Genomic DNA, 22419 nt, shown 5'->3' on the forward strand with positions numbered 1-22419 from the left:
AACAGCCAACAGCAGCGATAACATGCGGATTATAATGTGAGGAAGCCTACACCCGCAAAACTCGATCGCATGAAACGAAACTACTAAATGTAGGTACAACACAAACAGCATGTTCGATGTCTTGCTCGGTCGGATGGATTGATGATTTTCGCAAATCATCGATTACGCACTATGGGCAAGGTGTAGCGGAAGGTGGTATAATGTGCCCCCATTAAGAATTAATGGATATATCTGTGTCTCGTGCTTCCCAAGATTAACGTTACAACTACAAGTGTATATTAGTATTTGATTTGAAAATTAATTGCAGCTATTTATTTCAGTTGCCATTGTGAAATAAAACTGTCAGGAATTATTTCATAAAAGGGCGCCAAAATGTTGGGTTTCTCATCTGCGCACAGTGGTCCAAAATCACAAAAAAGCAGACATTAGCGTTTGGGCAAAAAATGCGTAATTTTTCAAGGGTCTGATGGTGTCTTCGGAGAAGCTTATTAATAAAATATAGCGCATCTTTCTGCACCATTAGGCTGACCGTGGATCCACTTATAAGGGTGATATAAACTGTTGTTTTTTAAATACGGTCAAAAAAAATTTTTTTCTTCAAAACAGATGCAGAACACATTAATATAAGCAACTTTGTTGAATACAGAAACTATTTATCTCTTACTGGATGCGAAATATTTAAAGTACTCAATTATTCAATTACTTTACACACGATTTTTTCATTACTTTCAAATGTTTTACAAAGTTATTTAGCATTAGACCACCGAGTTTAGTTCAGACCAGTAGTTTAGCCAGTAAAACATTTGGGTACCAATCGAAAGCGAGCGTGCGAGCCCCACCTGTCATTAAACGACCCACTTTATTTTTGGGCGGGATACCGAAATTTTCCACTTCAACTAATTTATCATCCTTCGCAACAGACACTTCCTCACTTACCAGAAAAAATAGCTTGTGGAAACTGGAAACGACGCAAAGAAATACATTTGGAATCTGCTTCAAATAAATTTATTTTTGATTTGGTTTTGCAGCATGTGTCAACTATCATACTAGCCCGCTAGGCCGGTTTCATCAAATACTAGGATTTCTCGTTAGTTTTGTGTTTTAATTTGCCCCGGCTTAGGAGTAAACAAAATGGGGCATATTAGCCACGGGGGCACATTATACACTCTTCCCCTACAAGCAGATCAGATCTTCTCTCCACATCCTAAACCCAATACTATGCTATCGTAAAGCTTGCTTCATTTAGAATTGGACCAAACTTTTGCTCATATTGTGGCGCTCTGGAGGAAGGAAGGTGGAAGGTGGAACTTCTTGGCGCCCACGCTTCGGAAATTTTGTTAGCTTCACCTGTGTATTTTTGACATTCCGAGAAACGACTGTATTTTGGAACCCAATGGAACCCAATAAAAGGAAAAAATTGTGCACAGTTATTTAGAAAATCCATTGTGATCTGCATCTAGGCTAGCTAAACCGCTGAAATTGCCCAGATATACCGTACGACGCGTTATCAAACGGACGATTCGGAAGCCTCAAGCTAATCATCGGAATCGAAATGTCGGCCGAAAACTGCGTGGTGAGATTTTGAAGACCATCAAGAGGAATTCCAATCTGTCGGACCGTGATTTTGTCAGAAAATTCGGTGCTGCCCATTGTACCGTGAAGAGAATTCGACTCCGGGAAGGAATCAAGTCGTATCGAGCTAGCAAACAGCCAAACCGAACCATAAAACAGAATAGTGTTTGGTCAAAATCCGTGCTCGAAAGCTATACGATCGGGTGCTAACCAAGTTCGACGGGTGTCTTCTGATGGACGATGAAACCTATGTTAAGGTTGACTTCGGGCAAATGTCAGGTCAAAAATTTTACTTGGCAACGTTGTTCCAAGCAAATTTAAATTTGTTTTTTTTTTGACAAATTTGCACGAAAATTTATGATTTGGTAGGGCATTTGCAGCTGGAGCAAAAAAACGAAAGTTTTCATTACAAATAAGGCTTATGCAAATTTGAACAAAAGTTTATGTCCTGGTCTCAAAATATTGTTGCAGGGGGGGCAAGAAAAAAATAATAACATCAAACCTTCAATAACTAAACAAAAGAGAAGAAACCACCGTATATTTTTCCATATTATTAAAAATTTAATATAGATATTTTGTACAGTACTTAAATTTTAGTTCAAGTCGAACCAAACTTCGAAATTTTTCGACCCATGCACATAAAGTAAGGATCCTGGTAGAGATGAACCAGTTTGATCATAGTGTGAAAATGGCAGTTTAGGTGCCTACCACTTTTTTACTTGAAACGCATATACTGCTACCGACATGTTTTAATAAAACAAAACTCTGAAACTATTCACGTTTGAAACCGCTTATTTCTTGGTCAACCTTTTAGTTATGAATATCAGGCCATTCATTCCTCTGTTGATGCTTGTTCTCCAACAATAACGTGTTCACCTTTGTATATTAAGGATGCAAACTGTTTCGCAAATTTCAAGCTATGAACAGTTCAGTCACATGCTTCCTGCATGCATCCAATTAATGGTAAAGAACTGTATCTCTGTGTTTTGCATTCCTAACATCCAAAATTAGGGTACGTACTTGGTCACTTTACCGAATAAAATGACCAATTTGGAGCTCCTCAAGCACCAATAGCTGATATTCCGGAGTGTCTAATTTGTCGTGTTTCTATCTTATCTAGTACCTATGACTCCAACTGCAATTTGGAATTTCTCCGTCAACAGTGGTACAGAATTTCACTCATATATTGTTTGATTGATTTTTGCCTCAATCTAATTCGGTTCTTTTAAAACAAGTTGAATTAAAATGGAACGAACGCGAAATAGTCGTCTGTGACTTGCAATAGGAACCATAAAGGTTAGTTGGTGAAAGAAAATTGATCGATACTAACGGGATAATTGCTATAACTTTGCACATATTGGCTAATTTATAGATGTAAACTCGTTAAACTGTAAAAAATCTGCTTTTCACTAAAGAATTCAACATAATAATATAACACTTTATTTTTTTGCCCCTTCATATTTCGGAAATTTTTGAAGGGGGGGGGGGGGTGACATAAACTTTTTTTCAAATTTGTATCAGCCTAATACAATGACGTCGGAACTGTGCCAAAAGGAGTGCCTCGAAAAACGAATTTTGCCATTTATTCGATCCCACCACCATCCCGTAATGTTTTGGCCAGATTTGGCAAGCTGTCATTACGGCAAAGTCGTTCAAGAGTGCTTAACCCACTCAATTGTCCCCAGTTCCGCCATATTGAGACATACTGAGCAATCATGAAGAGGAGACTCAAGGCAAAGGGAAAAGTTGTCAAAGACATTAATCAGCGAAGACCTGATGGAATAAGATAGCCAAAACGATGGACAAAGAAAGTGTGCGCCGCCCAATGATCCATATTACAGGAAAAGTTCGAGCATTCCTTCGAAACCGTGACGAATAATTTTATTCGTATTTTTTCTTAAAAGTATGAAGAAAATGCTACATTTGTACAAGAAAAGATCTTAAATTCAGTAATAAATGACTGAAATACACGCAATTGTTTTTGTTCCAATATTATCCGAAGCAAGCTTTATACTAAAGAGGCGTGTCTCAGCGAAAGGAAGCAACGGCTCTGCTCATTCGTATTGCTTTTATTCCTATCTTTGCAAAAATCTTCCACTAGGGAGAAAGAAGAAGGGAAACCCTTTCAAGAGGGAGAAAAAAGGAAAAAGAAGAAAGAAAGAGAGAGAGTGAGAGAGAGATGAGGAGAGAGAGAGAAAGAAAGAGAGCATTAGCGGAGCCCTACAACCGCAAAATTACTGAGTCTGTTTTGACAAGCGAGTGGGTTCGAACATTAATTTAGAATTAATCCATTACGTGACTTTAGCATGGGTTTATTCTTAAGCCTCTCAGTATCTTTCCTTCACATTGAAATCTGCTTCTATATACAATGCAGCCTGTTGCCAGAGTACGTTACCCAAGTAACAATTCCGAAGCCATTTGGTTTTATTCGAATTTTATAAAGGCTTTATTGCGGTATGAATCATTACTTCTGGTTTTAACGCGGTTTTGTGCAATGCCAATATGATACAAGTCAAAAACTACTTATAGCTAGCTACTAAACCACAATGCAACTGTTGATAAAACAAATAATGTTGTGATTGCATATATTACCAGGATAAAACTGGGTAGTTACATTTTCGCCAGAGGGCTAACATTCCAGTAAGGACGTGGAACCGACTAACTAAGACTGCCATTGAAAAAGGGGTGAGCCGGCTAATGAGCGGTATCAGCAGTAAAATGAGAGAAATTCTTCGATAGAACAATGAATAATTTGTTTCAGTTTTTTTTTCCATGAAATATAATGTTATTACCTTGATTTTTAGAAAGTGACTCGATTGAAAGAATTGTTAAAAATTATTATAATTATTGCAACAGCCTTGCTGAAGTTCATTCCCTTTCTGGCGTTCCCAAGACCTAGCGACCCTGGCGGGGGCCGGTCTGGCCAAGTGCACGCTATGGTGCTGGCGACACATCTTTTATAACCCTGACCAAACAGATCTATTGCAGCTATTATGAAGTATATTAGAGTTCAACATTGAAATCATTTTTTATGCGAGGCCATATTGCTGTTTCCAGCATTCCAGCAAGGTCGCCAAAGAACTATTCATTAAAGCAAACTTGAGCTGCAGAAAAAAGTAAAAACAATCGGTTTTCATGCCAGAATGCAATTAGAATGATTTTGGTAGAAATTAAGATTGACTAATCGAATATACGTATTTTGATTTAACAACTAGTTTTCAAAAATTTCAAACGGTTTTAAACGATAAAATTTAATGCTGCACAACTACGGAAACTGCTGAAAATTTATAATATACTAGCTGACCCGACAAACTTCGTATTGCCACAAATTAAACTGTGTTGCACATAAATCGTGAATCTCGGATGACCTGTATCACAATCTCGAGTTTGGCAAATTTCTGAGGAGTTCATGGGTGTTTTAATATACAAATTTTCCTCACAGTACAATAGAAAACAACTTACCCCATTCATTAGCCTGATAAAATAAAGCGGATAGCATTTTATTCGTCATCATATTCGTCATCTTTACAAACCTTTTCACCGAGTACCATTCTGCGGAACACCAATTCTCGATTGACCATAATGCGGAATATAGTGGTTCGCAGAATACCATTTCGCGAAAAACCTTAAGCGGGATGTACCATTTCACGGAAAATCTTTTCGTAGAAAGTACCATTTCGCAGGGGTGACCCAACTGAAGGAAAGTAATAGAGGTCAGTAGATCTAGGAAAATAAATAAACCTAGATACAGGTGATCTCTACGGGGGGCTGCCCCCTCCCCCCGCAGTAGCCGGCGCTTTCGACGGCAGGTCGCTGGCAACACTCGCGGCCTGTGTCCGTCTTGCCCTAAATCATTTAATGTTACTGTTGATAGTTTTTGGTGGTCTTGTATTGGCTAATGTTTTATGAAAGAGTCTAAAATTGCTCGAGCTCGATTAGTTTTTGAGTTACGCAAAAATTTCTGTTTTATTTGTATGAGAGTCCTTATCCCCCAACCACAGGGGTGAGGGGTCTCAAACCATCACAAAAAAAAATCCTGCCTCCAAAACCTCCCACATGCCAAATTTGGTTCCATTTGTTTGATTAGTTCTCGAGTTATGAAGATATTTGTATTTCATTTGTATGGGAGCCCCCCGTCCTAAAAAGGTAAAGGGTCCTAATTCATCATAGGAAAAATACTTGCCTTCAAAAACTCCCACATGCCAAATATGGTTCCATTTGATTGATTATTCTCGAGTTATGAGGAAATTTTTATTTCATTTGTAAGGAAGCCCCCCCTCTTAAAGGAGAGAGGAGTCATAATTCCCGTTCTAAAGAGGGGAGGGGTTTCAATTCACCATAGAAAAAATTCTGGTCTCCAAAAACACCCACATGCCAAATGTTGTGCCATTTGCTTGATTAGTTCTCGAGTTACGCAGAAATTTGTGTTTCATTTGTACGGGAGCCCCCCTCTTAGCGGGGAGAAGGGGTCTCTAACCATAATAAGAACCTTGCCTGGCCCCAAAAACCTCCACATGCAAATTTTTACGTCGATTGGTTCAGTAGTTTTTGATTCTGTAAAGAACATCCCGACAGACAGACAGGTAGACAGAAATTCATTTTTATAGGTATAGATAAATGTATTTGTGAAAATAATCAGAATTTTCAATCATACCCAACAATGATGTATGCTTTATAGACACAGTAAACAGTACCGACCTCTAAACTATTCCTTATTACCCAAAAATATGGTTTGAATTGATTTCAAATAGGTGTCTCTACTCGTTGTCTCACTCGTCCAATCTATTGGTTAATAGTGAGACAAAATTTCACCTTCACATTTGAAGTTGTAACTAATCTAGCTTATAACCAAAATGGCTGAAACTTTTTTTCAGACAACTAGAAGGATATACCTTTCAAATGGATTGAAGAGCTCGTTGCTAGTTATCACAAAAACAAATTAAAATTTTTGAAAACAAGTGTCTCACTGTAGATGTTTCTCCGCTACGTTATTACTATTATTCATGCAAAAATCTACGAAAAAAAACACAAAATCGAAAGACATTTTTTTCCCGCTTTTCGGAAATTCCATTGTTTGAAATCTCATTTCTGTTTGTGTTAAAAGCGTTAATACCTACTCCGTACACCCATTTTTCGATTTCTTTTGCCTGTACAGCCCACAGGTAATTGATTTTATAAAAAAAATGACTTAGTATATTTCACAAATTATTTATTTTGCCACCTGATTTTTCAACCCAATTTCAAAGGTGGGTGACAAAACCTTCAAAAATAATTTGCCCTGGACTAATATATTTTTGGAAAGTAGGTGGAAATGTATTCACGTGACTGAGACCCATGGAATAAGGGCGCTGGTAGCATTATCTGGCCGTTGAGGAAGTAACATTAATAGATAGTAGAACATTAGTAGAAAATTGAGGCATGAAGTTAGTTATTTCTCATAGTTTTCCAGTAGTGAGCACTATTTTCCAGATCTTCTTGAAGGTAGCAGTCATTTGAATAACCAAAGACCGCAACGTTCTAGATAGTCAGCAGTGCAAGATACAGCCTGCTAGAGTCTAGACCAATTTTGGAAAAACTAAGTATGCAAAGTTGTTTACACTTACATTATACACACTCACAGTTTCATTAAATTCTGAGAGAGTCTTATCAGCCTCTGGTCGAGTTGGCGTGAAATCCGTCCGGGGTTAAAAAGCCGACGTTGTCATACATTCAACTGGTATCTCCCATGCAAAAGAAAACATGAAGAAAGCTGTTACTGACTAGGAACAGAGGACTAGAAACTAGGACAGAGGTTAATCCCTGTAGCTGATCGCTCAGATGGTACAGCATTTGGGGCAATCATCTGTGACCTTACCGATCCATATCTTTTTATTTGATTATGGTCGTTTCGAACCATATACTTCATTCAACAATAATCGTACCGAATCATTTCATCCATCTATGGTCGTACCGAACCAAATACTTCATTCATTTCATTTCATTTCATTCATTCATTGTCCGGTAGCGTAAGATATGAATCTTTTAAATTTTGTAACCTCCGATTATCCGATAATTACAAATACAATTTTGATACTTAATAACTTAAATAATAATACAACATTGCCTCGGTTATTCCCAAAGATTTTAGTTTACTCGGGTTCGGAAAGTTGATGCAGTCTCTCTTGTAATTTGCTTCCGACGATGAACGCTTAACAGCGGGTGGTACCGAATTCCAATTAACCACACCTCGTACGCACAATGAATTAGCATAGCTCGTCATGCTATTGACTGGTGCTAACGGACTTTGCAAGTGGCGTCCAGGGCATCCATAGGTATAGGGTCTGTCTGTTTTGAAGGTTGTCCCTAAGAGTTTAGCTCTATAACTTCTTTCATGTAAGAGATAGAAATCTTCAGTATTCAACAAAGTTTCGCGAAAATAGTTAAACTTTTCTGTAGGTAACAATCATTTTTGACTTAAAATTGAGAAAATATTTTTTGTATCTGATTAGGGACACCCTAATGTCCAAATATTTTTCCACAACTAGAAAGTGCTTTTTGAATGAAGAAAATTTTCTGAAGTAACTATTATCCTGTGCCTTCAGGTTTCGATGCTATTACTTATGTCTCACTATTTTTGAAGCCGTCCCACTGTGCGCCGCCAGATCATTTATCTGACAGCAAAAAGGTAACGGACCCAGCACAGATCCTTGAGCAACGCCAGATGGCACGTCCATACTACGTGAACAGCGGTTCCCACCAAAAACTGTCTGTAGTCTACCAAGTAAGTACGATCTCATTAGACTCACGGCAGCGTAGCGGAGGGAAAATTGAACAGAGCACCCAGCTTGGTCAGTAGTTTACTGTGTGGAATTGTATCAAAAGCCTTCAAGAAGCCGAGCAGTAGCAATATACCGGAACCTTTTTTATCGACTATAGATGTAAAATCGTCGTCGTAATCGTCCTTGACGGAAATCGACCTATGAGAATGCCATTTGTTGTTTAAGAAGGCTCTCAAAAGCCTTCGACAACGCACACAATATGCTTATAGGTCGATAGGTCGATAGGATTACTGATGTCATTTAAATGAGTCGTTTTCTTCAATGGTAAAACTTTTGCGTGTTTCCAGGAGCCGGGAAATGTGGAACATGCAGTAAATATATTAAATAAATATTTAATGTGGTGCACGAGTAACAGTAAGATGATCTTCACAAATTTGAAGGGCACACCGTCCATTCCGACGGTGTTCGACTTGATGTTTCAGATCGCGTTGACGACTTCCCAATCGTGCACTGGTTGAAAACAGAAACTGAATGACGTAACGATTTCCGAGCTTATGGCTATTTCACCCCTGCGGGTACTCATCATCTGGATCGAAGTCACAAGGTTCTGGGTGTTTATTTATGGCGACTCCAAGACTCTTTGAACGCTGCCATAAGCTTTTCGACGGAGTTTTGCTGTTCAAAAAACGATTCAGATACTCCTGTTTGGCTTAGGTAATTTTCGTGCTAACACGATTTTTCGGTGCCTTGTATTGTTGCCGCTTCACGTCCTTCACTAAACAAGGATCGTACCGAATCATTTTACGTATCAATGGTAGTACTGAGCTATTTAATTCATCTATGGTCGTAACGAACCATATACTTCACCAACAATTATAATATAGAAAATTTTCATAACAAATTATTGAACAGTAGATAAATGACATTAATTTTTTTTGATTCCTGCACTAATGGAACGATTGTCGTAGACCTACGTCAAGCCTGTGTTTATGCGTTTATAGCACAAATCCTGTTGTACTGTGTTCATTATAGCTTACGCAATTTTCTTATGGCAATCATGGTCAGAGTTGTAAAGTAACTATTGAACGTTTTACAAAGCAACCGATCTTTTTCCCAGACAGTTTCAGTACTACGGTAATCAAGTTCAACAGCATGCAGCATAAAAAACCCATTTGGGAGTAAACTATTTAGGATTTGAGCAATAAACCAAACCTAAACAAACTGAGCAATACCTTAGCCCTTTGAATACTTGCATTTTTGCCAAGTACTAACTAAGTTGAACATGCCAATGTCCATTGAATGGTGTTTTTACTTTTTAGTTTTACGTTCGTCCTTCGAGAAAAAATAAACCAATTAGTGATTTATGTATGACATTCAGTTCGACTGGCCACTGTCCATGCCTGCACCACACACGTGGTGGCAACTGGCGAGGCGGTAAAGCGGTTAGCAAATTATCGAAACCCGACGAAACATCTTGTAGCAGCGCAGGCCGCGCGTGCTGTGCCGCATTAGGGCATCACCGTCATACAAAAGAGTGACAACAAGACGGCCACTCACTCTCTTCAGCACTTTGAAGCATCCATCGTTTGAGTGCCATCGTATACATTCGGTAGGTAGGGTAGGTACATTCGCTTTGTCCAGTCACGTCGTCACGTGGTTATCGTGCCGGCAAATTATGCCCTCAGGCTGCGCAGCCGAAGAGACCCCAGCAGACGACGAGACGCGCGCGAAATTGTCAATGAGCTTTCATCGCGCGTCAAATAGGAGGACTTTCCTTTTGCCGCAAGGCGTTGTTTTGTAATCTGTTGCTGGGGTGGAGGCGGGCGAGGAGCGACCCGGCGCGGCGCACTGGCAGTCACTGGTCAGTGAGTGTGTTTGACCGGTCCTTTGTCTCCACCATGAAGACAGGTTTGGACAACACAAATGGACTTTGTTGTAGCAAATGGTTGTTTGCAGTGCCAGCGGAAAGATGCAAGCTGAAGACACCCGATACTCTCAAGTGACGGGTTGGGCAGCCGGAGCCGGTTTTACCGGCTCCGGTCAGACTTGCACTGGACGAAAACCCGATCAAGTGAAGTACACAATAATGGAACTTTTGTATGTTCTAATGTTACCTAAATTATTTCCAGTCTAATATTAGTAAGTACGTTATCACAGAAAATTCTTAAGTTTAAGTTTTTTTTCCCAATAAATTCTCGGTCATCGCATTGCACTCGGGTCACATCCAAGCAGCCCAGGTGAGTAAAGCGCAATTGTAAAAGATACCATTCGTGAAAGTGACAGTAAACTTCCTTGTCGCTCGATTGTTGTTGGTTTTTGAACATTACGAATGCAGTTATCGTAATGTACTCTAGGCAAGGCATTCGTTCCCCATTCAGGGGACGTCCCCTGACGAGGAAGAGGACCACCGCCGATCGTGTACAGATTATTAAAAACCATTAGAGGTAATTTGATGGGCAGTTCCTGCTGTGTTCTCCCCTACAAAGCACGAGCCCCATTTGTCGATTGGTTAAATCGTTATTGGTTTCGCTTTCTACAGCTGATTGAAAATTGACAGATTGTGATTCCTAAACATAAAACTCATGCATTTCGAATCTATTTACACAGTCATGCACGAGCTGTGAAATAATGTGGGTTCCCCCTGAGTAGAGGGCAAGAGACAAGAGACAAGAGACATGAGAGGTTCACTCACCTGGTTCGTTCGAGCTCTTCGAGTACGGGGAGAAGGAGTTGGGCAGTTGTGATCCTTTCATGGGGGGCGGTGGAGGCACGCTACTATATTCTAAATGAAGGAATCGGATATCGGTAGCAATCGATAAAACAATGAGAATGATCAGAACTAAACGGGCAAAAACTTAAACAACTACAAAAAGGAAATAGAGATAGAGTTTAAAAGAAAAATAATAAAAAACCAAAAATTCAAGGCAGCGTCTTAGTTCGTTAAGCGTTGTTACGGTTAGTGTCCAATCCAGGTAGTCTTTCTCACTCACGTTTGTCAGTAGGCGTGAAGCAAAGGTATAGAGGGGTCTCCGCGTATTGTCTGTCATAACAGATGAAACAAAAGAGGATTTTCTACAGATGGAAATGACGGGTGCCCTTGGAAATTGTACAGTGCGGAACAAAAAATGTTTTTTAGGAAACCTTCAAAAGTGACGGTTGCTTTGGTGGTCGACCCGCCACCGGTCATGGCTTGGATCTTCTCCCAGAGGTACTCCGCGTCCAGATGCCGATCCGGAACGTAACGGTACTTCGGTCGGTGGATGCTGGGGTCAAACTTTTGGTCGGCGAAGATGTCGTAGAATTGTTTCAGAAAAGCGGTGCCGTCCTGCTTGTCCTTCTTGTGCCGCGGGGGTGAGGTAGAACTGGACCGCAGTTTGTGGCCCCGACGGTCCGGCTTCTGCCCCGGAGGTGACTGGTCTGGTGCGGTGATCGAGCGTGCATTGTCCGTGGGCTTGGGAAACTGGTGGGCTACCCAGGGACCGGAAAGGTAGTTGGAGATATCTTTAAGCTCGCGAATGTCCGGAACGGAAGTGTACATCTTACCCAAAATCGACAGATTCTCAGCCGTTTCGAACTTACTTTTGATCTTCTCGAACTGCTCGCCTCCGGTGCTGCTGCAGCCGCTGGCCGTTCGCTCCAGCTGCGGAACACTTTTAATCTCCTGTTTTAGAGATGCCGTTTTGCTGATAACGTTGATGTGCGGCATAAAGCGGTCGTCCTTTCGAAACGGGTTTTTCGCAATCGGTGAATGCGCTCGCTCTTTTCTCTTCCTGCTTCGGGCCCTCGATTGAACCTCGTATTTGTGAGTTATTCTCGACACATCTCCCGTTTCGTGATGTTTCACCCTGATCTTTCGGCTTGGTTTTGCTATTTCTCGCTCTCCAAACGGGCGGTTCAACTCCGAGTCGCTCTGATACTGTCTTGGACTGTCCGGATCCCCAGCCGGCTGCTTCCAGATGTTAACATCCAAACTCTCGAACTTATCCTTGATTTTCTTCACCTCCCCGGTTTGAATGCAGGTCGCATACTCCGGCGTTGAGCTTCTCGAACGAAATGTGAAATTTTTCGGAGATTTCTTCTCTTCCTGATAGCTGTACGAGTAGGTTCTGGCCGGTTTCTCCCCGAACAAGTCCTTCAAATCTGTGTAGGACTGCGAACTCGGCAAGGGAGAACTTTTCTGTGCTACTTTTACCTCCACGCTTTTTTCCTCCAACATTCTGGATGCATCATCTTCATCCGTGGATGATTCCCTCGCATGATAAACCGTTACCGGTGCTACCTCTTCCTGTCGTCTTTCCTCAAAATATTTGATCTTACTCTTGACGTCTTCGTTTGGATTGCGAAAAATCACCGTTCGATTGGAAGTTTCCGATGAAACGCTCTCCGTTTCACAGTAGGAATGTGGTCTTTCCTTCTCAGTCGTTCTTCCTTTTCTCATAACAACTTCCTCTCTAGCTTCCTCTACTCTTTGACCACCTTGCATTTTCCTGTAGTCCGTTTCCAGGGAAAAATATTCCTCACGAGGTGGTAGGATCGACGGTCGTTCCTTCTTCCGCATAGTCGGCAGTGTATGGCTGGTGTGCTTTTCCTTGATTCTGCTCTTCAACTCTTGACAGAGCGCTTCCTGTTTGGTTTTATGCTCGAACGATTTCTGAATCATAGAAAATTTACTTTCGTTCTCGATCTTCGGTTTGAACTGAGCCTCGTTAACCTGTTCCTTCGTCAGCACCGAATGGCTGCGAACCTTCAGAGTACTCGGAGCGGATTTGGTGCGATCCTGCGGTACTTCAACTACGTATTTCTCGGAAGCAGCAGTGGTGATCCTCACCTCATCTTTGTTACAGTAGATCTCACTGAGTTGACTCTTCAACCTCTTCATCTGATCACTGGACAGAGTACTCAACAAATTGGTGCTTATTCCATACGGTCTCTCCGTCTCCAGCGAGTGAAACTCATCCCGTCCTCCATCCCCGGAATACTTCTCAGCCATATGCGTCGCAACGTCCACAACCGACGAACCTCTCCACAGAGGCTTGTAGTGGTTATCCTTCCTGTTTTCCAACTCCCGCTTGGTAAACTCCTCAAAATGCAGTACCTTCTTGCTGAGTTCCCCCTTCAAATCCTCCACCGATTTCTCTTTATTCCTTAACCCCGAATCCAACTCCCCCTTCCAACGAACCTCATCTGGATCGTGGGGCAAAAACAGCAAATCCTTCTCCCGCTGATCCTGCTTCAGCTTACACAGCAACTGATTCATCTCCCGCTCAGCCTTCTCATGATCACGCACCTTCCTCCACAATTCAAAGTCAATGATCTCCTCATCCCGCCGACGGGGACGTAAATCCGTCGACGAAGTCACCTTCTCCAGCTGTCCCAACCGCTCCAAGCTGGAGTAGAAATCGTTCAAATCCTGAAACCGATCCGATCGCCGGTGTCGGCAAACCGGCACATGCCGTTCGTAACTAGTCAAATTCAGCGAACGGCTCCGCACCAACTGATCCCCTTGATTTGCACTACGATCAGTCGTACTCAAGCTACGTGCACGGACGATCTTCTGAACATTACCTTCCCCACGAAAATGTTGAATCCTCCGACAGGATGGGGAACGCGATGAACGCTTGCCAGCGGCGCTGGCCGTAGTGGTACTTCGCGAATATTCCGCCACCGGTTTTCGTCCGAGGATCGTCCGCGGACCATCCGCGCTAACCATTTCAGCGATCAGCGTCTGAACCGGAGGTTCACTCTTACTCCGCTCGTGATAGCTATAGTCAATCTTCATGCTACGCCCCCTCAGGAAACCAAACTCCTCCTCCTCGTCAGTTAGCTGAATCAACGACTCATAGCGTTGCACCTGTTCGATGACCTCTCCTCCACCTCCGGTGGTTCCGCCGCTAGTGCGAGCTTCGTCGTACCCGCAGTAGTCCATCGTTTTGAACTTCGATAACGATACGGGTTTCGCCTGGGTGAGATAGTAGTTCGGTTGCTTCAGCGAGGGTTCGGATTTCGCGGATAAGCTGTTCCACAAGCGAGCTTTCTCCCGGACGCTCGACGCCTGCTGAGGCAGCGTCGTCGACGGGTCGTCGGCGGCGGTTCCCGGGACCGATTTCCTCAGGAATAGATTCTGGAAAAAAGCACTGCTACGCACGAGGTCGTTCTGGTGAACGATCTGTTCGTTGTAGCTCTCGACGAGGGTGGTCGGATCGGGTTTTTTCGGCTTTCTTCCGATGCGGGTCGAGATGGTGACGGGGACCGAAGGTTTCTTGGAGCTGATGGTGGTCGGAATGAAGGAAGCACGAGATTTGCGCTTGGAGTTGGTCGAATCGATCGAGTAGGTTGAACTGGTGCGGGCGAGGCTTGCCGTGGACGGGGATTTCGATTTGAGTCCGAGGCTTTTGGTTACTTTTTTGATGTTGGATTGAATGGTGATGGTGGGGGAGATTTTCCCTTTGGTTTTTGGAGTTTTTTGAGTGGTTGAAGTACGCAGAAGTTCCTTCCCGCGAGATGAAATAGCAACGGTGACTTTGAGGGCTTTATCCTCTTTCTTAGCGGGGGTCGCTCTGCTGAGGCTTTGCTTGGACGAGTAGATGCTAGAGGAGCTTTTGAAATTAGACGAAATTCTACGCAGAGCTCTGGAAGCCGTGGCGAATTTCTCCGGCTTGTCAATCACCAACGGAAGATAGGAGCTGCGAAGTGCTTTCTTGACTTCATTCGGAGATTTAAGATCGGGATTACGCAGAATACTGGTTGAAACCGTCACATCTTTACCGCATACTTTCGGAAGTTTTTCTTCAAGTCGCTTTTTCTCTTCGGCAAAGGTTCGCTCCTTGGAAATACCTCGGCCGAAAGCTACCGGACTTGGACTGGACTTTCGGACGGGACTGCTGGAACTGGCTCGGTAGGTGTAACGCTTCGCCACTCGGGTGCTGTTTTCCAAGTTCTTTTCCTCCTTAATGGACGACGCAACGTACGAAGTGGCAAAAACCGGTCCCGCAGACTTAGACCTGTACTGATCGACTTTTCTCAACGTTCTTGTTCCAGAATTACTGCAACTACTAGCTTCAACAACCGTTTTCTTATCGTAGTTCTTAGTTTTAATCTGCGACATGATTTTCAGCGTCGAATTGCTGCGGGAGGATTTCCGATTCGGAGGAGCCGGTGGTGCCACCGGTACGAATGATTTCGGTTCCTTCGGAAAAGAACCGAACATATCGAGTGGCCGCGAGATGCTGGTGATCGGATAGCAAGTGATCTGCTGCGGCGGAGCTACCAGAAACGGATTCGTCACCAGCGTTGGAAGCACTTCTTGCACCACTTCGTGGATTTGCAACCGCAAATCGGTGTCGCCATCTGTTGGAGAATAGAAGCAGTTGCGAAAATATTGAACGCCTGAAATACTGCAAACGTTTGATACCGCTTGCGGGGGTGCACAAGTTCCACCTTAACCATTTGTTGGCGCCTAGCAACGGCACGTGACTCACTCATTGTCGGGATTAGGGCTGTGGTAGTGGATGCTGCAGTTTCACTCTAGTGCCTCACTCGTATTCCGATACACACTCGTATCGGACAGAAGGTGTCAGGTGAAATTAGCCGGAAAATTGCAAAAGTCTTCACTCTGGCAAGCAATCAACTGGATTAAAATTTGCGATAAAATCTCTACACTGAGCGGTGCAAAAGAGGATAAAATCAATCACGGCATTTCTGCCGGCGATGGCAGTGAGGTTAATGAAGATGCAAGCGTGCATGCAATCTCGTTAGTCTACATTAGAGGCCAACCGCCTTGTATGCTCATATGATAGGTGTGATAAAGTCTATGTACAATGTGAATTAGTTGCAGAAAATTTATAATCGTACGATGCTTGCAGATGGTGCTTGTGCTTGCACAAGCTAGCATTCATCAAAAGCTAAATATTGAACAACAAAACCACAACCATGTAGACACACACACAGACCACCGGTTTATTGATATGTTTATAATGTGAGGTATTATTAGCAATAAGATGTGTGATCGGAAATGTTTTGATGGAACGGCAAATAGAGGCACAAAGCCTTCTACTCGTTCCCAAAATGGGGCGGGCGGCGTTCGCTTAGAGCGGATTAGAAGAGCTATTGTGAGAAGAGTGTAAATCCTCCACCTTTTGACAGAAGAGCAGACAAACAGATTCCGAAAGCAGGGTCCGGATGACCCGGATTACTGCCTAAAGAAAGCTAGTAGTGTGTGGGTTTGCATCCCGCTTCCCGTCGGTGGTGATGGTGGGAGGTGGTAAGCGGTCATCTTTCCAATAATAGTGATAATAATTCTCTGATGCACGTCGCAAACCGTTCACAACCAACACCGACCGGACTGCGGGTAGAGAGGTTTAATGCTATTCCAGTGGAAAGAGCTTACCTTTGGGCTTTTCGGGTGCAGGTTTGCGGAATCCTTGAACCGGGATTTCCCCGCCCGCCTGCATGTTTTTGTAGTACTGCTTCTGCTCGATCGGACTGAGTGCCGAACTGCTCGGGGGTTCCTTCTTGCGGAAGATCAGCGTCGTGTCACTATCGTAGCCTTGGTCCTTGAGGGCTCTGTAAGAATATTTACAAATGTAGACATTTTTTATTAAAGCGACGATAATTATATTTTTGAATCATGCATCATGTTGTTGCTTTACTAATTTTAAATTGCAAGTAATTTTGGAACTAGAACTAAAGTCAAATGTTTTTATTCAATGTAAAGGCAGCTGATTATCTTATTAAATCTTATAAATCTAATCAAAATCTTATAATTCTACGAACGGTGATAAGCGTAACGTTGAAAACTATCGAGGGATTACATTGTTGTGCTCCAACTCTAGTGCTCAAGATAATCATGAATGACGCTTTGTTTACTAGCTGTCGACACTACATTTCTACAGACCAGCATGGATTTTTTTCCAAAAACGTTTATTGTTTACGAATCTCGTTGATTTTGTCTCGTTCTGCCTGCACAACATGAATGAAGGAGTGCAAATTGACGCAATTTATATAGACCTGAAAGCAGCGTTTGATCGGGTGGATCACGGTATCCTCCTTGCAAGACTTGAGAAGCTGATAGTTTCTGCACCGTTCTGCAAGCGACTACAATCGAAGCTAACACACCGTAGGCTGAGTGTGAAGATCGGATCCGAGTTTTCCGATTTGTTCTGCAATATCTCTGGCGTACCACAGGAGAGGAACCTTGGACCACTGCTTGTTTTTCTTTTTATCAATGACTACCAGCTCTCCTACCACCTGGCTGTCGGTCTTTTTATGCCAACGATGTAAATATTCAAGGTAATCAAAATGGATTCCGTCTGCATTGAACTGCAACGTCTAGTGGACACATTAGAAGATAGACCATATCCTTTCACCGTAAAAACAAACCTACAGCTTTTAGCTGCGTCGCATCTATCATATTCGTGATCTTGATGTCGTTCTGGATTACGCACTAACTTTCCTTATACACTATAACGACATTGGAGGCGATTAAAGATTTTGGCATTTGTGGCTCGCTGTACAACTGGGTAAAATCGCACCTCAAGTATAGAGTTCAATTTGTAAAAATGCGCGGCTATAAACCTCCTTCGTTTACTATGCACTAAGTGGTACAAGGCAGTCACGTAGGACCGTTGCTATTCGTGCTTTTGGTGATGTGAAAATGTTTTTCCCTATAAAATCCATTGGTGATTGCATGAAATTGCAGCTCGATTTAGGTCATGTGGGAACGTACTGCTAAATCCGTGGATTGAAAGTAAATACGAATAAGTGTTCAGTTATGACCTTCATCAGAAAAACCAACCCTGTTATCTTTGATCATGCGTACTGAGGTAATGTACCGCGAGCTGAATATGTTCGTGACCTATAGGTGATCGCGCGCTTTCCTTTAGTAGGCACGTTGACAATGTGAGCAATGGGAGTCTGAAACTTTATGCGCTTGTCAAAAGATTTGGCCGTGATCTCGACGACCTTTATGCAGTACTAGCGATCAACAAAGGCCTTGTCAGAAGCAGACTTTCGGCAGCGTTATTTGGCGTCCTCAGTATATAACGATCTCTGTTCTTTGATGGATATCAGGGAATGAAAATCACAACCTTACAAGAGACGAAGATATTGTCCCTACTTCAAAATGTTGCGACCATGTATGATGAAAGTTTGTCACTATTGCTTGGCAGTTTGGACAAAGACAAGTTATCGTAGCTGTTTATCGTGGATACAGATGTTTCATGGCAACTATGTTGTTGCCTGCGAAAAAGACACACTGCTGTATGCAATACGTATTGTACGCAACAAAAGCAATCCTAATAATGTTACACTGTGTTGGCAGCGGCAGTGTTTGGTAGTTACCAAGGTAATGTTGGTTACATTTGTACGCCAGACTTTAGGTCAAAGCAAGCTACTCTTTTTATTAAGGTTTTTGCTGTTTGTCCCTTTTGTTCAAGTTGCTGATAAAGTATTGTCTTTAACCAGCCGACTGGTGACAAAGACATATTTAATTGTATACCTGCATCACTAACAAGCGCTTGTGAGAGCGAGTGTGTATCAAAATATATTCTGATCGAAAGTAGTCCTGCTTGGTGGTGTAAAGGGACATTCATTTGTCCCAATATTTTGTTATCGTGATATATTTTGGTTGCTACGTATGTTTGTTTTATAGACAGAGAATAACTGGTTTATCGCTCTTCGTTTTTTCGGTTATTTCCGCGTATGAACAATGATATTTTGATTCAGTGATGGATATTGATACGGTCCACTCGAGGCATAAGATAGCCGATATCGTATTTTTTTTAACATCCTACATCCCTACATCCGAACTCGTCTTCCATTTCATTTCTAATTCCCATCCGCGGTTACCGTCCGTAGCAGGCGCACGTTGCGTTGGTCTGCTTTGAGCCTCTAGCTTTCACGTATTTGATCTTCGACTCATTTATTTTTAGCCCAATCCTCTCCTAAGCTCTGGTTTCTGTGTGGCATAGATTGCCTCCACCACCGCAATGTTCCTGGCTATGATATCAAAGTCATCAGTGAAACTTGGGAGTTGACTACCTTTTTGCTAATAATCTTTCCCCTCGTACATTCGATCCGCGAAAGACCATGTTCGCGCATTGTCTGCCATAGCTGGTCTCGATCGATTGTATCGTATGTTGCTTTGAAGTCAACGGGTCGGATAGTGAATATTTGATCTTCAGTGGCGCGAGCTCCCACGAAGCCCGCTTGATAATTCCCTACGAAACGTTGTGCTATCGGTGTCAGCCAGCGTAACAGGATCTGGAAAAGTACTTTGTGGGCGGCGTTTATTAGAGTTAAACCGCGAAAACTGGGCCAGTTGAGCCAATCACCATTTTTTTAGATGGGATGAATAATTTCTTCCATACTTTGCCCCGGTACCTTCTACTCCTACCAAATTTAGGAAAAATAACCAATGTACAGCCGTTACCAGTGCTTCTCAGCAGAGTTTACAAGGCACTGCTGGTAGGCGGCTACTGTATTAAACAAAGCATTTTATTTTTATGTGTTCGTGACGACATCAAAATAGCAATGCCTAGAAATCTGTTAGTGAATTTGTTTATTCAATCCAGGTTGGTACTCTGTATAAATTCAAACCGTTATGTCCAAGCATTTAAAAAATCTCGATGTCTTAACATTGAACAGATCAAGTCTTTAAATCCTAAAATAATTACATTTTTAAATAGACCTTATCAACCTTACTTCAAACTATGTCATTCGCAAGTTTCTAAGATTTTGGGTCATTGAGACTTTGGGTCGCCAAGTCTTTAAATCTTTGAAATGTTTTTTCTTTCAGTGCTGCAAAGTTTGTCACGATTATTTTGTTTCAAAGAAGTTCAACCGCGAAACGAAAATTAATGTTGGACATCCACTTCGAAAATCCGACGTGTTTAGGTTTAAAAATCGTGAATTCGTTGAAATTGGCTAAATCGACCGTGTGCAGCATTCTCAAACATTTCCGTGGGCGGCATACCATATGATCGGCAGGATCATATAGCAAACGTCGTTACTAACGATCGGAAGCTGCGCGTTGGAAGGTGGTGAAAACGATCAGGGGAATATGCAGGGCTGTCAGAGTATGATATCGCCAAGAAATTCAATGATAGTCAGAGCACCGTCAGAAGGATTCGTCTGTGAGAAGGATTTCAATATTTCCAGGCCAGTAAGCAACCAGGCAGGACAATGGAGCAGAGTTTAGAAGCCAAAAGAGGTGTCCGGAAGTTGTACAGTGAGGTTTTTATGAAGTACGAAGGATGCATTCTCAAGGACGACGAAACGTACGTGAAGATGCATTATGAGGATGTTTCCCGAACAAAAATTCTATAAAGCCACTGGTCCAGGTAATGTCTCTAACAAGTTCAAATTTGGGGGCACCAAAAAGGGTTGGACCTTCAATAAAGCATTAGCAAAAACAAACGCATTGGATTGAGCGATTTTGCACGCCACGTTACCAGTTAATTTGCATGCAGTAGCCATGGCGAAAACTGTCAAACAATTACGCTCGATGATTTGTTCGTACTGCAAGCTCCACCCCGTAGCGAAGAATCGATCATGGTAAAGCCATTCGTATCCGCTGAATAGAGCCAATTTGCAATTACAACATCCTCCCCCGCGAGAAAGACGAAAGCGTTGAACAGAAACCACCGGCCACCCGACAGTGCTGCGCGACCGTAACGTGTAGCAGAAGATGAAAACCTAGGGCAAAGTGGTCTTATCGTTTCGCGCCTTGGGTCGGGAGGACAGAGCAACCGGCTAAACGATGAGGAAGTTTGGGCTAAAATGGACATTTTTATGCGGAAGAGTTAATCGATGCTGGTTGTGTCGAAATAGCATGCAATTCCCAAGCGAACTGCTAAAGGTGCTTGTGAAATTATCTTTCCGGCGAAGCACGATGTCGCGGTCCGAGTTACTTTACTCCTCGGCCAAGAATATAAGCGATGATGTCTAATATATCTTCTCAAACAAGCTCCTGCTGCGGCTGACAATCAGCGAGAAGAGAATATTCAAGTCGCTCTTGTTTCGCTCTTGGAGATATAAAGATACAGTATCACTAGAGGGGATGAACCGGCTGAAGATAAACGTTGTACCGACGATCACCAACTCTCCCAACGTTCCCCAACTGCTATCAATAAAAATTTTCAGGCGAAGCTCAAACGGAGCATTTACTCAATAATTTTCTGCCTAAAACATAGCAGAGGCTGATCGCCTTACTGTAAAGTCCACCTGGCAGAACATCAAAACATTTTTATAGAAGGCTTTAAGGATAATTTGTTTCATTCCTTTACCTTTTGTATTTTTTAAATCGGCATTCGAAATTAGTTCCTTTTTTCAATAAACACGTTAAGTGCAGCGAAGTATTGGATAAAGAGCTAATAGGAAAAAGTTATAGCGTTGCCAACCTTCCAGATTTGTCTGGATTTTCCAGACTTTTGATGCCTCATCAGACAAAAAAGACGTTTTTCAAACGTCGTCTTCCATTAGACCAAATGGGAGCCAAATTTTTGCCAGGCATTTTTATTCTCGTTTTCCAGATTTTCGTAAAAACCGGTTGGTAACGCTGCCTGGAAGGAACAATGATTTAGGAAACAAGGAGGGCGCCAAATTGGGTTACCGCCAAGGGTGCCACAATGTTACGCTACGGCTCTGCATATACTTGACTAGTTTATTTAACACTAAATGAGATTATTTACACACATACATATGAGATTATTTAGACTACACTCTAACGCTCGCTTTGAGTGACGACAAATTAAATATGTGACGTCATTAGAGTGACGACAAATTAAATATGTTGACCGTTGCGAGGTCTCGAGTGCACTGACTGGTCTGGATCGGTAAATATGCCTGTCACTGGCGCCTGGGTGATAACGTTTAGCTGTGAATGAGCTTTCCGTTGAACGATCGATGTGTATTGGGAATAGAGTGCTGATTAGATCGCTTTCACGCACCCGCATACCTCTTGCTCCGTCCGCAAATTCGTATTCAGGAAACCTATATCTCTGGGTGTTTTTATGTAAGACGTTGATCCAAGAGAGTTGTTGTCTAAGAAGACGTTGGAAAGCGTCGAAATACTTATCCAAATCTCAGGGCT

The 22419-nt window shown here is 42.4% G+C and overlaps 1 protein-coding gene across 4 annotated transcripts in view; it reads right to left on the reverse strand.

Annotated features, from left to right (window-relative positions):
* LOC128738489 (sorbin and SH3 domain-containing protein 1) overlaps window positions 1-22419 on the reverse strand; it is a 201177-nt gene that overhangs the window by 41069 nt on the left and 137689 nt on the right. For 3 of the 4 annotated variants that reach the window (XM_053833677.1, XM_053833674.1, XM_053833676.1), the window contains 2 exons: window positions 16717-16892; window positions 11023-11112 (listed from right to left, as the gene is read on the reverse strand). In XM_053833677.1, the coding sequence (XP_053689652.1) occupies window positions 11023-11112; window positions 16717-16892 (266 nt within the window). The remainder of the gene's footprint in view (window positions 1-11022; window positions 11113-16716; window positions 16893-22419) is intronic. The other variant, XM_053833675.1, reaches the window with a different exon arrangement.

The sequence above is a fragment of the Sabethes cyaneus genome, chromosome 2 (genome assembly GCF_943734655.1).
Source record: "Sabethes cyaneus chromosome 2, idSabCyanKW18_F2, whole genome shotgun sequence".
Taxonomy (NCBI): Eukaryota; Metazoa; Arthropoda; class Insecta; order Diptera; family Culicidae; genus Sabethes; species Sabethes cyaneus.